General features: G+C 37.0%; 1 protein-coding gene across 2 annotated transcripts in view; it reads right to left on the bottom strand.

Annotated features, from left to right (window-relative positions):
• Positions 1 to 363: 363 nt before the first annotated feature.
• KCTD9 (potassium channel tetramerization domain containing 9) overlaps positions 364 to 15035 on the bottom strand; it is a 56046-nt gene continuing 41374 nt past the window's right edge. For both annotated transcript variants that reach the window (XM_004454246.4, XM_058287835.1), the window contains exon 12: positions 364 to 2272. In XM_004454246.4, coding sequence (XP_004454303.2) covers positions 2156 to 2272 — 117 coding nt within the window. In that variant the 3' untranslated portion in view covers positions 364 to 2155. The remainder of the gene's footprint in view (positions 2273 to 15035) is intronic.

The raw sequence follows: 15035 nt of genomic DNA, 5'->3' as shown, positions 1-15035 counted from the left end.
TAGTTGTCAGGCAAAAAACGTTTTGGGGACAATGTGTTTAATTAACCTAATAAAGCTAACTGGTTATGTGCATCACCTAAAGAGAAAAACAGATTAAATAAATTATCAAAAGGCAAGCTTTTCTTATGTTCGGAATTAACAAAATTTGTGTTGTTAGCATGGTGGAGTTTAAAAAGAGGATCATAATATAGCCATATTTAAAGAAATAAATTTATTTAATGGCACTTTCTAAGAGACTAATCCACAGTACTTGTTATGCTCTATCACCTTTTCCACGCACTCAGGACTGATAATCAACTCGTATTGAAGAAAGGCAAGATGAATATAGAAAGTGCTGATTTTCAAAAGCAAGAGAAGAAAACCTTTTCAACATTTCATATTATTTATTAATGTCATATACATTAGATCCAAAATCTGCAATTTCTAAGCATATCACGTTTAGATCTTTCAGATCCTACTGCAGTTTTATGTTATCCTACAGAGGTACCCTTAAGTGAATGAACAAGATTCTATACTATTGAAAATATAGTACAGAGTGAAATGATTTAAATATAATTTAGGCACATATTGATTATGAAAATAGATCTCTCTCAATACAATACTTCTCTGTCTTGGTAAAAATAATAAAGCAAAGAAAATAATTCATTTCTGAAGTTGCTTTCCTTCACTTGTAAAGGTCCAACCTCTTCCTACTATGCATATATACTCTTTACTGTTAAGGAAAGCTTTGCATATTTATGTATAGAAGAAACTACATAAATATTGAAGACATGTCATTCTCCCAAAGGAGGCAAAGTAGTTTTTAATGATTCACTGCCTCAGATTTATGAGTCAATAGAATTCAGAACCCATTTGGACTCAGCTTATATCCTTGCTCTTGGGGTCAATATAAGGACACTGGGTTATTGGTAAAGAAGTACAGGTCCTCTCTCTCCTGCTGCAGGGAGATAACAACTCAAGAAAATCAGGCTAAAACTTGGTAAAAAAAAAAAAAAAAGGCAGAAAATGTATGTAAAAGAACCATAGGTACTGACTGATTGGTATTATATCTTGGACCAGCGAACTGCCTTTATCTTTAATTATCTTTTTACTGGCTATAATCAAATTGTCAATTTAAATTCCTCATTCCCCATCATAGGATTTACCTGTAGTTATTTTATGTTGACTTCTCAAAGATACCTTTGCCTTTTTCATTTATATTGTATAGCTTTGATTGCAGCATATTAGGATTTAATACCTATTTCCTAAGCTGGCCCTGTTTAAACTATTTGGCATTTGAATTAAATGAATATTAATGATGCACCTTGGTTTTTTGGTATTGAAGTATCTTCATATGGTTGTATATGAGATAACTAGGCTAGTAGTGTAATTAGATAAAATTGCCTGGTGTGCAAATTGCTCAGAATGATTTTTTTCCCCAAAAGTTAAAATTGTAGTTATAGGTAAATTCTTGCTCCACCTGGAGAGTTCCACTCTACTTACAGCATGACAATGATGTAGTATGATGTCTTTCTTTCCACTGTCTCAACCAATTAGAAAGGGAGATTAATTTAGCTCTTGTTCTGTCTAAAGCATAAACATTATAAAAATAAACCTGAAAAGAGAGCCTTGGAGAGTCTAGTCTTACCATATTCATATGGTGTGACAGGTATTTAAAGTAAGGGAGGCATGATTAGCTACTTATAAACCTGAACAATCTTTTCAATATTTTCATAAAGTTTAACAACTTAAATATCCGTACTACATCAAGAGAGTCAATAAATATAATTGCATATGTTGTACTTTGCATAAATTAAAATCCTCAAATGCATTTCAAACCATGATGGTATTTTCACATCATGCCTATTTAAAAGCAAATGTAATAGATACTATTCCTGGTCATAAAGCCAGGTAAATCCTTTACCCCATTCAAAAGGCAGCAATATAATCTAGTTTTCCTACATCTATTAAATGAGTACTTCTCCTTCTTTATAATCAGAATGTGTGGAAAAAAGTCCATTTTTTCCCTTATGCACTGCTGAGAATAAGCATAAACCTCTAAATGTTTTCTTATTCCCTTACAATTATTTCTTCTAGATAACTGAGTGGATGGAGAAGGAAAAGTGAAAAGGAAAATAATTCTCATCGTGGAACCTCCCTCCAGCCCCTAAAATCTTCATCTGACACTTTGTGACATATGTAATGGTGTCAGCATCTCTTCAAATATAGCTCCTTTCACATTGGAACCTCTCAGGTTGGCCTCTTGAAGATCACACCCAGACAGATCACAATTCTGCAAGACAAAAACAGCATTCATGTAACCAACATAGACATTTTTAAAAAATTTCTCTTCCTTCCCCCCCAGTTGTCTGCTCTCTGTGTCCATTCACTATGTGTTCTTCTGTGTCCGCTTGCGTCAGCGGCAACCAGAATCTGTGTCTCGTTTTGTTGCATCATCTTGATGTGTCAGCTCTCTGTGTGTGCAGTGCCATTCCTGGGCAGGCTGCACTTTTTTCGTGCTGGGCAGCTCTCCTTATGGGGTGCACTCCTTGCGCGCATCAGCACTGCATGTGGGCCAGCTCATCACACAGGTCAGGAGGCCCTGGGTTTGAACCTTGGACCTCCCATGTGGTAGGCGAATGCCCTATCCATTGGGCCAAATCTGCTTCCCACATAGACATTTAAGGTCTTACATGTTTTCTCTCAAAATGATTCTCTGCTGCATATTAGGAAAATGTTCCTCTATAATAAAATGCAGTTAATTTCCTTAAAAGTTCTAACCATAGACCCCAAAGTTAATATTTTCTTCTATCTGTATATATAACCCCCACAAAAATATAGAAAGAAAGGTCAAAAGGAAGCATGCCCCTTTTATTCATGTATTTTAGAATCATGCAGTTAAAATCCACAATGGACTCAAATGTGAAAACATTATCTCAACAACTTTACCACAATTCCCATGGAAAAACAACAATAAAAGATGCATGGGGGATAGGGGAGGATAGGATATATATTGTTTTAATCTGAAGAAAAAGAGATTTTACTTAATAATTAAATTGTATAATTCCATTCGCCAACCCTAACTTTTTAAAAAATAGACTACTTTTTAAGAACAGTTTTAGTTTTACAGAAAACTTGCATAGGAAGTATATGGAATTCCCATATACTCTCTCCCCTACCCAGACACACAAGTTGCTCTATTATTAAGGTCTTGCATTAGTGTGGTGCACTTGTTAACATTGATATACCAATACTGTTACATTATTATAAACTAAAGTCCATAGTTTACATTAAGGTTTACTGTTTGTGTGACAGTTCAAGAGGTGTTTTTTTTTTTTAACAATGTTAAAATACTGATTTATTGGTTTCTGTTTTGAAACATGCTTTCCATAAGCTTTTATTTTTCAATTAACCCATGACACATTATTTCCAAATTTTTTCCCAAGTAAAACAGTAAATTGAGACCCTTCATTTAGAAAAAGCAGTCACCTGAAGGCTCCATTTTTTGTAAATGTACAACTTAATAAAATATACTTTTTAAAATGGCAACCTGAGTTGTACTGACATACACACTAAATCTTAGTACTCAGTTTCATCAAGCTCTTTGACAATTCATATATTCTAAGAAATATTACAAAATGTAAAAGGAGTGAGTAGATGTGGCTCAAGCAGCTGAGCACCTGCTCCCACATGGGAGGTCCTGGGTTCAGTTCCCGGTGCCTTCTAAAGAAAAAACAGACAACGAGCAAAAACAATGAGTAAACAGACGAGGGCGCCATCTCATGGGGGGTAGGCAGAATGTAAAAGGAGAATGGAGATGCTTTAAGGAATAGTCAATTTTGACATAATTTCTTTGCTGTCCTACTTTAATAATCTTCTTTGAAATTCTGGATAAATGACCTTACTATTATTATGCAATTAACATTTAAATAAACCTCTGATTCATCCAAATTATTTTATTCTTATATATAATAAAATTTTCTCAAACTTTAGCTTAAACAATTTCTTTTCACAAAATAAGAATTATTTGTCTCTAATACATAAAGAACTCATTTTTCTGTCCCAAATGAAGATAAAGCCACGTCTCATAAAGTACATATTAACAGAATTATATTTCCTTTATTGGCACTTGATGCTAGAGGATTATCGATAATCTTCCCAACAGAACACTAGATTTTGGAATTAGCTGCGGCTGATCCAAAATTTCCTGTTAAACATTATTTTGGCCATAATTCCATTAAACAAAATTTTTAAAAATAAATGAAGACAAAAGACAAAAGTAATGACATAATTCTAGAAGAATACCTCTAGTCATAAACTTATAGGGAAAAACGACCATATTTGAAAACAGCCACAAGGATCAAGGTAGAACACAGAACTGTAATGAGCAGAGTCACAGAACATACTAAAAAGGTATGTATAGTCAGTCCCACTGGAACTTGGAGAGTCACATTCTTATATACTGATTTATACTTCATATTGTTCCACTGGCATATATCTTTATTCTTCAAAGCACAAGGAGCTGCTACTTCTGACTGAGCCCAGCATTTCAAAACTGGGAACTCTTGGTCACAGTACATCAATAAATCTGGATTATTGACCACAATAAACGTTTCTCCATGTTTACTATACGGCTGATGATAGTGGTAGTGCACAGGCAAAAAAGCTTGGAAACAATCAATGCACTGTGAATCTTGTCTGGCATAAATAAGAACTTCAGATTCTTTAGACAAATAGTTAGGAGCTTCTATATTAAAATTTTCTGAAACCATCATTGCCTGTGAAAACCATCTTTCAAGACTTCTTGCCTCAAAATAATTTCAGAACAAGTGGCCCTTATGCCTCACAGGGCGCTGAGATCTTACTGGCCCATTGGTGGCTAAACCTCTTCTTTCTCCGGACTTGGACAGTGCTGCCAATCTCGCCTCAGAAACACAAGGCCCGGCTCTCCAGGGACTCAGGAGTGGACACAGCCGTAAAAGGAGGAAGCAACCTCCCCTCCCCCCACTCCACCCCCCCCCACCCCGCCGCTGCTTTTGTTTACACCTCTTCCAGCTCACCCCAGAGTTCTGAGGTCCATGCTGGGGCATAAAGAACACCTTTGCAAACCGAAGGGACAGGCCGGGAGTCCAGACCTCTCCTCAGCGCCCCGCGGCCCTCCAACCCCAGCCCAGTTCAAGAGGTTTTGACAAATGTATCCACCACTGCCGTATCATACAGAATAGTTTTTAATGTCCTAAAAATGCCCTGTGCTCCATCTATTAATCTTTGCCCCACTCCCAGCCCCTGGCAACCACTGACATTTTTACTGTGTTCCAAAATGTCATATGGTGATTGGCTTCTCTGACTTAGTATTATGCATTTAAAGTCCTCCATGACTTTTTGTGGCTTGATAGTTCATTTCCTTTTATCACTGAATATTAATCCACCGTTTATCCATTCACTTATGGAAGGACATCTTGGTTGATTCCTTGTTTTGGCAATTATGAATAAAGCTGCTGTATGCATTCCTGTGCTGGTTTTTGATGAGAGATAGGTACGCAGCCTTATTGACACTCCGTTGTAAGTGATACATTTTGTTTTTCTCTTGCTGCTGCTGTAAGAATCCTCTCTTTATCTTTGGCCTTTGACATTCTGAATAGTAGATGTCGTAAGGGTAGATCTATTAGGATTTATTGTTTGGAGTACGTTGTCCTTCTTGAATATTGATATTCATGTCTTTCATAAGGGCTGGAAAATTTTCCGTCAGTATTTCCTCAAATATTCTTTCTACCCCTTTTCTGTTCTTTTCTACTTCTGGGACACTTATAATGTGTATGTTTGTACATTTTGCATTGCCATTCAATTCCCTGAGACTGTTACATTTTTTTCCATTCTTTTTTCTGTCCTCTTTCTCAATTTCAAATGTTATGTTCTCAATTCCATGTTTTTGTTCTTCAGCCATTTCAAATCTACTGTTATATGCCTCCAGTGTATTTTTTATCTCATCCATTGTGTCTTTCATTCTCATAAACTCTAAATTTTACTCTTTTTTTAGAGGCTTTCAAATTGTTCTTAATGTTCACACAGTGCCATCTTCATATCCTTTATCTCTTTGGTCAGATTTTCCTTCATCTCCTTCAATTAATTAAGAAGGTTTATATGAACATCATTGGTTAGCTGTCTTAAATCCTGTGTCTTGTCTGATTCTTGGTTTGTTCCTTTGGCTGGGCCATACCTTCCTGTTTCTTAGTATGGCTTGTTATCTTTTGATGCTATCTAGGCATCTGGTTGTGTTGGTGATTTTATTCTGTTGATCAATTTTTCTCTTGTTTAGTGGTCTTATTTCATAGATCTTCTTAGATTTTTAGTTCAATTTTTTCCTAAACCTTTAATATTGTCCAGTTTAAATTATCAAAACAGGAGCAGGGAACCATTAGTAAGGCATAGACCAGATCTATGGTGCCTGGCGAAAAAATGGGAGAGAAAAGCCTGTCTTCCTTCACATTCCTGACTGGCTAGTAGATGGCACTCCTCGGCAAACTCTTCCATGTGCGTCTTCTGCATCAGCAATTTGAGTTATGGTGGTAACATCTGCCAAAGAGAAACCACACTCAGCCCTCAGTCGTACCCTTCCTCTTCCCAGGAAGGAATATGTCCTTTCCCCTCTCTGCTGGCAGTTCAGCTGCAGGTTTTACCAAGGCTGTTTGCCTCAGGGATGGGGGATGAGTGGTGTTCCTAGCTGTGGGGGCATCAACTCATGGTTTTCCCTTTGCTCTCTTTGTCTCTCCTTCCCCAGTCCCTCCTAAATTATATGTGTGGCACTCTCCTGGTCTGCAAGTCCCCAAAGCGGCTCCCTTGGACAGTTTCTATCCTTTCTTCCCTTTTGCAAGAGAGCTGTGCCCTGCCTGAGCTACTCTGATGCCATCTTGGATCTTCCTTGGTAGGGTTTTCTCATGTGCTGGTTTTTGTGTGGATAACAGTTTTCGATTCCTTTGGGTAAATGTCTAGGAGTACGATTGCTGGATCATATGGTAAGCCTATGTTTAGCTTTGAAAGAAACTGCCTGTCTTCAAAATGGCTGTATGTACCATTTTGCATTCCTACCAGCAAAGAATAAGTTTTAATTGGTCTACAACTCCTTGCCAAAATAATAGGCATGTCCTGGTATTTCACTGTTGTTTTAATTTGCAATTCCCTAATGGTATATGATGTTGAGCATCTTTTCATATGCTTATTTGCCATATGCATATCTTCTTTGGTGAGGTGTAAATGGGTTGTTTTCTTATTGTTGAGTTCCAAAAGTTCTTTATATATTTTAAATATATATTTTCAAATATTTTCTCCCAGTCTGTAGCTTGCCTTTTCCTTCTCTTACTTGTTTGTTTTATATAAAGCATAAGTTTTTAATTTAATTAAATTTTTAAAAAAACATTTATTTTTATTTATTTTCCCCTCTTCCCCTCCTCCCACCCTGCTGTTTTTGCTGTCTGTGTTGTCTTCTTTTCTCATTTTCTCTCCTCTAGGATTCCCCAGGATTTGATCCTGGAGACTTCTGATGGGGAGAGAGGTTCCCTGTCAGTTGTGCCACCTCAGTTCCTGGTTTCTGTGGCACTTCACCTTGACTTTCCCCTTGTCTCTCTTTTGATGTGTCATCATTTGGTGCATGACTGACTTGCATGGGGCACTGGCTCACCACATGGAGATTTGTGGAGGCACTCATGTGGGCACTGGCTTGCTGTGTGGGCACGCTTTCTCTTCTTCTTTTTCACCAGGAGGCCCCAGGGATAGAACCCAGGTCCTCTCATATGGTAAGTGGAGACTCTATCACTTGAGTTGCATCTGCTTCCCAAGTTTTTAATTTTAATCAAGTCCAACTTAGCAATATTTTCTTCCATGGAATGTGCTTTTGGTATTGTATCTAAAAAGTTATTGCCAAACTCAAGGTCACCTACTTTCTCCTATGTTATCATCTAGAAGTTTCATAGTTTTGTGTTTTACACTTAGGTCTATAATCCATTTTTAGTTGATTTTTATAAAACATCTGTGTCTAGAGTTTTAATTTTTCTTTTTGCATTTGGATGCCCAGTTATTCTAGGACCATTTGTTCAAAAAATTGTCCTTTCTCTATTAAATTGCCTTTGCTTCCTTACCAAACATTAAGAATATATTTGTATTGGTCTATTTTGTTCCATTAATTTATTTGTCTTTTTTTTTCACGAGTTCCACAATGTCTTCTTTTTTTTTTTCCTTCAGGTACCAGGGCTAGGGATTAAACTTGGGATCTTGTATGCATTTGTGTGCAGGAGCCACTGCTCAACCACTGAGCCATAGTGACTCCCCTACCACACTGTCTTGATCATTGTAGCTTTATAGTAAGTCTTGAAGATAGATAGTAGCAATCTGACTTGGATATTCTTTAGTATTATGGGGGGTATTCTTGGTCTTTTGCCCTTATATATAAACTTCCAAATTAGTTTTGTCAATCTACAAAATAACTTGATGGGATATTGATGGGGATTGCATTGAATGTATAGATCAAGTTGGGAAGAACTGACATCTTAATAATACTGAGTCTTCTATCGATGAACATGGAATATCTCTCCATTTATTTAATTTTCTTTGATTCAGTTCATTAGTTTTGTAGTTTTTCTCCTATAAATCTTATACATATTTCATTAGATGTATACCTATTTCATTTTTTGGTGCTACTATAAATGGTGTTTTTAACTTCAAATTTCATTTGTTCATTGTCAGGACAACTACTGACTTTTGCACACTAGCCTTGTAGTCCACAACCATGTTATAATTACTTATAAATTCCAGGTGGCTTTTCTTGATGCTTTAGGATTTTTCTACATAGTCAATCATATTGTCTGCTAACAAAGATAGTTTTATTTCTTTTTTCCCAATCTGTATACCTTCCATAGCAGTTTGATATTGTTTATGAATTCTAAAAATGGATATTAGGTTATGTTTGTAAACTGGTCTTTTCTTCTGGGTGTATTAGATTGTATTAGATTCAGAGGTTTCCCTTTTATTTTATTAAATCAAGGTAAGGGCGTTTATCTGACCATGTCATTAGGGCATGCAGGGTTCAGTCCCTAACCCCTTAGTAGAAATAAAACAGACTCTCACACAGAAGTAAATGCATGGAGAAGGAGAACACAGGGAGTTTAGTTTTGGACACTGGAGCCCTGTAGAGAAAGCCGAGCTGTTCACCTGATAGTTTATAGCTGGTCTTGTGGAGAGAGCAGAGCAGCTGAGTCCAGAAAGAAATGAGCCCTGGGAAGCAAGGTGAGCCTTATGCCAGCCTATAGCTGGGATTGGAAGAAGCTGAACCCACGGAGCCTTAACAGGAGAGAAAAAAGGCTGAACCCTCACAGACATCACCCACCATCTAGTTTCAACACGTGGCAAAAGAATTTGGGTGAGGAAGTAACTTTGAGTTGGACTCTTTAGGGCCTTGTAACTGTATGCTTCTACCCCAAATAAATACTTCTTATAAAAGCCAACAGATTTCAGATATTTTGCATCTGCACCCCTTTGGCAGACTAATGTACCTTCTATTTCTTCTTGTTGTGTTATTTCATTAACTAGGACTCCCACTACAATGTTGACTAGGAATGGTGATGGGGATATTCTTGTCTTGTTCCTGATCTTGGAGGAAAGCATCTAATGTCTCACCATTAAGTATGATGTTGGCTATAGTTTTTTGGTAGATACTCTTTTGAGGAAGTTCCCCTCTATTTCCAGTTTGTTCAGTTTTTATCATGTATGGGTATTGGATTTTGTCAAATATATGTTCTGCATCTATTATTATGATCATGTGATTTTCCTGCTTTAGCTTGTTGATGTGCCAGATTACATTAATTTATTTTCAGATGTTATATATCAGACTTGCGTATCTGGAATAAACCCCAGTTGGTAAGGTGGATAATTCTTTTTCTACATTATTGGATTTGATAATATTTTGTTGAGGATTTTCACATCTACGTTCATAAGAGATATTGGCTGTTAATTTCTCATAATGTCTTTGTCTGATTTTGGTATTATGGTAATACTGATCTCATAACATGAGCTAGGGACTGTTCCATCTGTTTCTTTATTCTGGAAAAGATTACACAAATCATCAAGCATTTTTATAATGGGGAATTGCCTTTTTAAATCCCACATTTATGTGTACAATTCAGTGAGTCTTGATAAATGTAAAGAGTAGTGTAACCACTGCTACAATTGGGAACTGCTTTTTAATTGAGATCAAGAGTGAAAGATGAGACAGTTTCTGGATAAGGCACTGAGGTTCACTGGGACAACGATTAAAGAAAAGGGTGACTGCACATATAACCTTTTAGGAAGATAGAATGTCAGTAGCTGCCCCTCAATAGTTAATTTAATCAGCCTTTGCAATCAGCCAGATAAAAGAGAACTTCTGCTACTTAACCATACTGACTACATGGTAATTGAAGCCAAGGAAAAAATTATCTTAGGTGACACTTAAAATAATAAAAAGTTAATTGACTGTGCTTATAACAGGGATTGTATTTTTAGCTTTAGCCTGGCTCTTTATGTCTCTAAATTAAAAAGGGGCTGCTACTCTGCTACTGAGAACTATCAAGAGATGAAGGTAAAAGCATTTTTAAAAAATAAACAGCAAACTAAATTTTGACATACTGTTATCTACAAATACAATTTATGCAGATTTTCTTATGTAGAGCTATGTGTTTAATATGATACCCACTAGCCACATGCTGTTATTTAAATTTAAATTAATTAAAATTAAATAAAAGAAAAACTTCAGTTTCTCAGTTATACATTTCAAGTGTCTCATAGCCATATGCAGCTAGTGGTTACTGTACTGAAAAGCACAGATATAGAATAATTCCACTATTGCAGATAGTGCTGATGTAGTCCTATCAATAGCTATCAAGTCTCCTAGCTAAATCAGAAAACCAAAAAGACAATTCTTAATTTAATTATACAATTGTATAATACAATTCTTATGGAAAAGATGACCAAAAAAATTAAAATTTCAAATTGAGATTCAAAAAGAATATGATACAAACTCAGAAAGGTCTTTTGAACCCAACTGCAAACCTGGATATCATTACATTGCTCAAGTAGATCAAGAAATAACCTCGGAGAGAAGATTATGGGAAGATGGCAGAGTAGGAAGTTCCAGGATTCAGTCCTTCCACCAGAACAACTATTAAACAGGCAGGAAATGTCTGAAACAACTATTTTGAAACTCTGGAGGTCATAGAAAACTGTACAACATCCAGGAAAAGAGTGGAAGGGAAAGGCAGGTAAATTACACTCAAGTAAACTGCTATCTCCATGCAATGGTTACTAGCACACATCTCCCACTCTTCCAGGAGGCTACCATAATAGGGTCCAGTCCTCAGCAGGCTTGCTGTGACAGAAAGGGACATAAAAATCCTCTTCCCTAAGACCAGGGTGGGCACAACCAATTGCTGATCATGGCTTTTGATTGGCGACTTTGGAACGCTGGGGTCCTGACTCTGTGGGCAGCCACTGCTCCAGCTTGCCCCAAACAAAAGTGGTGGCCAAAGGAAACTTGAAGACACTATGCTCCCTCAGGGTTACAGGGATCATTTAATTGAAGGGCTGCATTTGCTGGGCGAGTCAAGAAAGCTCAGGTTGGAGGAGCCTGAAAGAAGTTCTTAGTACCCTTCCTGATACCCTCCCCAGGACAGTTTGGAACCTGTTGGCGCCCCATTGATGAGTCTCTGGCTCTGTTTCATCTGTGAAAGACTGACTTGGGAAACTCACCTCTCAGAATTTGCCCTCTAGGCAAAAGCAGCTTGGGACAATGAAAGGAGTTTAACAAATTATACATGGGAAGCAGATGTGGCTCAACTGATAGAACGTCTGCCTATAATATGGAGGGTCCAGGGTTTGATACCCAGGGCCTCCTGACTTGTGTGCTAAGCTGGCCCATGCACAGTGTTGCCGCGCGCAAGAAGTGCTGTGCCATGCAGGGGCGCCCCCGCATAGGAGTGCCCCACGCACAAGGAATGAGCCCTGCAAGGAGAGCTGCCCTGCGTGAAAAAAGCGCAGCCCGCCCAGAAGTGGCACCACACACACAGAGAGCTGATGCAGCAAGATGATGCAACAAAAAAGAGATGCAGTTTCCCAGCAAGCAGACACAGAAGAACACAGCAAATGGAAACAGAGAACAGACAACAGCAGGGAGGGGAAATAAATAAACAAAATATATCTAAAAAAAAAAAAAAGAAACTATACAAATGGACAGTTTGGGCCAAAGGCTTGCCTGGTTTAAACACATAGGAGAGGCAGGTCTGTTTCCTGGGAAATAGAGGGGGCATTCAAACTCCTGTAAACAGGAAAACTGCAGAACAACTAACAAGCACAAGCCCAGAACAAGATGCAGACCCAGAAAGACAGGGAGACACCACGCACTGCATTTGCACTGGGCAGACCTTCCTAATAGGAGGGCTTAAGCTCAAGACAGTCTCTGTCTTATCACCAGCTGGTTATAAAATCAAGAAACAGACATCTTAGATTGTATACTTTATGAATATGTATCAATAAAATTTATTAGAAAAAGAAACAGACATCTTAGAGAATAAATCCCAGAGTTAACAGATTAAAATATTAAAATGTATAGTATGTAACAAAACAGTTCAATACAAACAAAGACATAGAAAGTCATGGTCCCTCCAAAGGAAGAGAACACCAATGAGAAAGACCAGAAAGTGGACATACCAAACAAAGCCTTTAAACAAATTATCTTAAAAATGCCCAAGGAGATGGAGAAAAATCAGAGAAAGAACTAAAGGGTATCAGGAAAACTATGAATGAACAATATGAAAATCTCAATAAAGTGATAGAAACTTTAAAAAAGGAACCAAACAGAACTACTGGAGTTGAAGACCACAATATTTGAAATGAAAAATTCCCAGGAAGGTTTCAAGAGCAAATTTGAACTGGCTGAAAAAAGAATTGGTGAACTCAAAGACAATAAAGGTGAAATGACTCAGGCTGAGGAGCGAAAAAAGAATTATAAAAAGTGAAAACAGCCTAAGGCACCTTTGAGACACCATCAAGTGTACCAATATATGAATTATGGGAGTCTCAGAAGGAAGAAGAAAGAGAGAAAGGGGCAGAAGGAATATTCAAAGAAATAACAGAGAATGTCAAAAGACATGAATATGCTCATCCAAGAAGCCCAGTAAACACCAAGCAGGACAAACATGAAGAAAAACATACCCTGTCATATACAGATCACACTATCAAATGCAAAGGACATGGAGAGGGTTCTGAAAACTGCAAGGAAAAAGAAACCTTTTATGTACAAGGGAGTCTCAATTAGATTGAACGCTGATTTCTCATTGGAAGCTATGGAGTCAGGAAGACAGTGGATTGAAATATCCAAAGTGCTAAAAGAAGACAATTATCAACCAAAAATTTTATATCCAGAGAGTTTTCTTTAAAAAATGAGAGCGAGATGACATTCCCAGATAAACAAAAGCTGAGGGAGTTCATCACCACTAGACCTGCCCTACAAGCAATGTTAAAGGGAGTTCTTCAGACTAAGAGGGAAGGACACTAGACAGTGATTCAAAGCAGCATAAAGAAATAAAAACCTAAAAAAAAAGAAATAAAGACCTCTGGTAAAGTTAACTATTTGGGTAATTATAAATGCCAATATTATTTTGTTGTATTTTATGACATGTAACTCCAGTTTTTATTTCCTACAGGTGCTAAAATGCAAATGCATAAGAAGTAATGATAAATTGATGGTTTTGGATATACAATGTATTCTACAAAGATATTTAAGCAGTAACAAGTATTAAAAAAAAGGTGAATGGGCAGAGTATAGAAATAAATATGTGAATACTACTGAAGTCAAGTTGGTATCAAACTAAGTATGATCATTATGTATTTAGGATTTGAACCCTGGTAATCAAAAGGAAAATATAGGAAAAATTATCCAAATTATCCAAAACAAAAAAAATCAAATAAATACAAACATAGGCATTAATGGAAGAATTTAGGGGCAAAAAGGTATAAGACGTACAGAGCCTAAATAGTAAAATGGCAGAAAAAAGTCCTGCATTATCAGTAGTGACTTTCAATGTAAATGGTTTAAACTCTCCAGTCAAAAGGAAAAGATTGGCATAAAGGATTAAAAAAGCATGGCCCAACTATATGCTGTCTGTAAGAGACCCACCTTAAATTCAAAGATACAGGTAGGCTAAAAGTGAAAAGATAGGGAAATGGTATACTATTCACGTAGTAACAAAAAGAGAGTTGGTGTAGCCATACTAATATCAGATAAAATAGAATTTAAGTAAATAACAGTTGTGAGGTACAGAGACATTCACTAAATACTGATAAAGGGGTCAATTCAAGAAGATGTAAGAATTTTAAGTCTTAATGCACTTAACAGCAGAGTCCCCAAAGATATTAAGGAAATTCTAACAGATTTGAAGGAAGAAATCAACAGTTCTACATTAATAGTAGAAGACTTTAATACCCCACTTTCAATAAGGGATAGAACATCTAGTCAGAAGATCACTAAGGAAACACAAGACTTGAATAATACTCTAAACCAACTAGACCTAACAAACATATACAGAACACTTCAACCAACAACAGAATACACACTCTTCTCAAGTGTACATGGTTCATTCTTCACGATAGCTCATAACTTAGGTCACAAAACAAGTCTTAATTACGTTTAAGTGATGTCTTAAAATTTATTTTCTTTGATCACAATAGAAATCAATAACAGAGGGCCAAATAGAAAATTCACAAATATGTGGAAATTAAACAATATACACTTAAACAACCAGTAGGTTAAAGAGGAAAGCATAAGGGAAATTAAGAAATACCTTGAAGGGAGTGGCTGTGGGTCAAGTGGTTGAGCACCTATTTCCCACATGGGAGGCCCAGGGTTCAGTCCCTGGTGCCTCCTAAAAACAAACAAAAGAAACCAAACAAGCAAACAAATGAAAAAACTAACTCAAGGGAGCCGATGTGGCTCAGCAGTTGAGTGCCAGCTTTCCACATATAAGGTCCTGGGTTCA

Source organism: Dasypus novemcinctus, chromosome 25 (genome assembly GCF_030445035.2).
Source record: "Dasypus novemcinctus isolate mDasNov1 chromosome 25, mDasNov1.1.hap2, whole genome shotgun sequence".
NCBI classification, from domain to species: Eukaryota; Metazoa; Chordata; class Mammalia; order Cingulata; family Dasypodidae; genus Dasypus; species Dasypus novemcinctus.
This window is presented reverse-complemented; position numbering and strand designations above follow the sequence as displayed.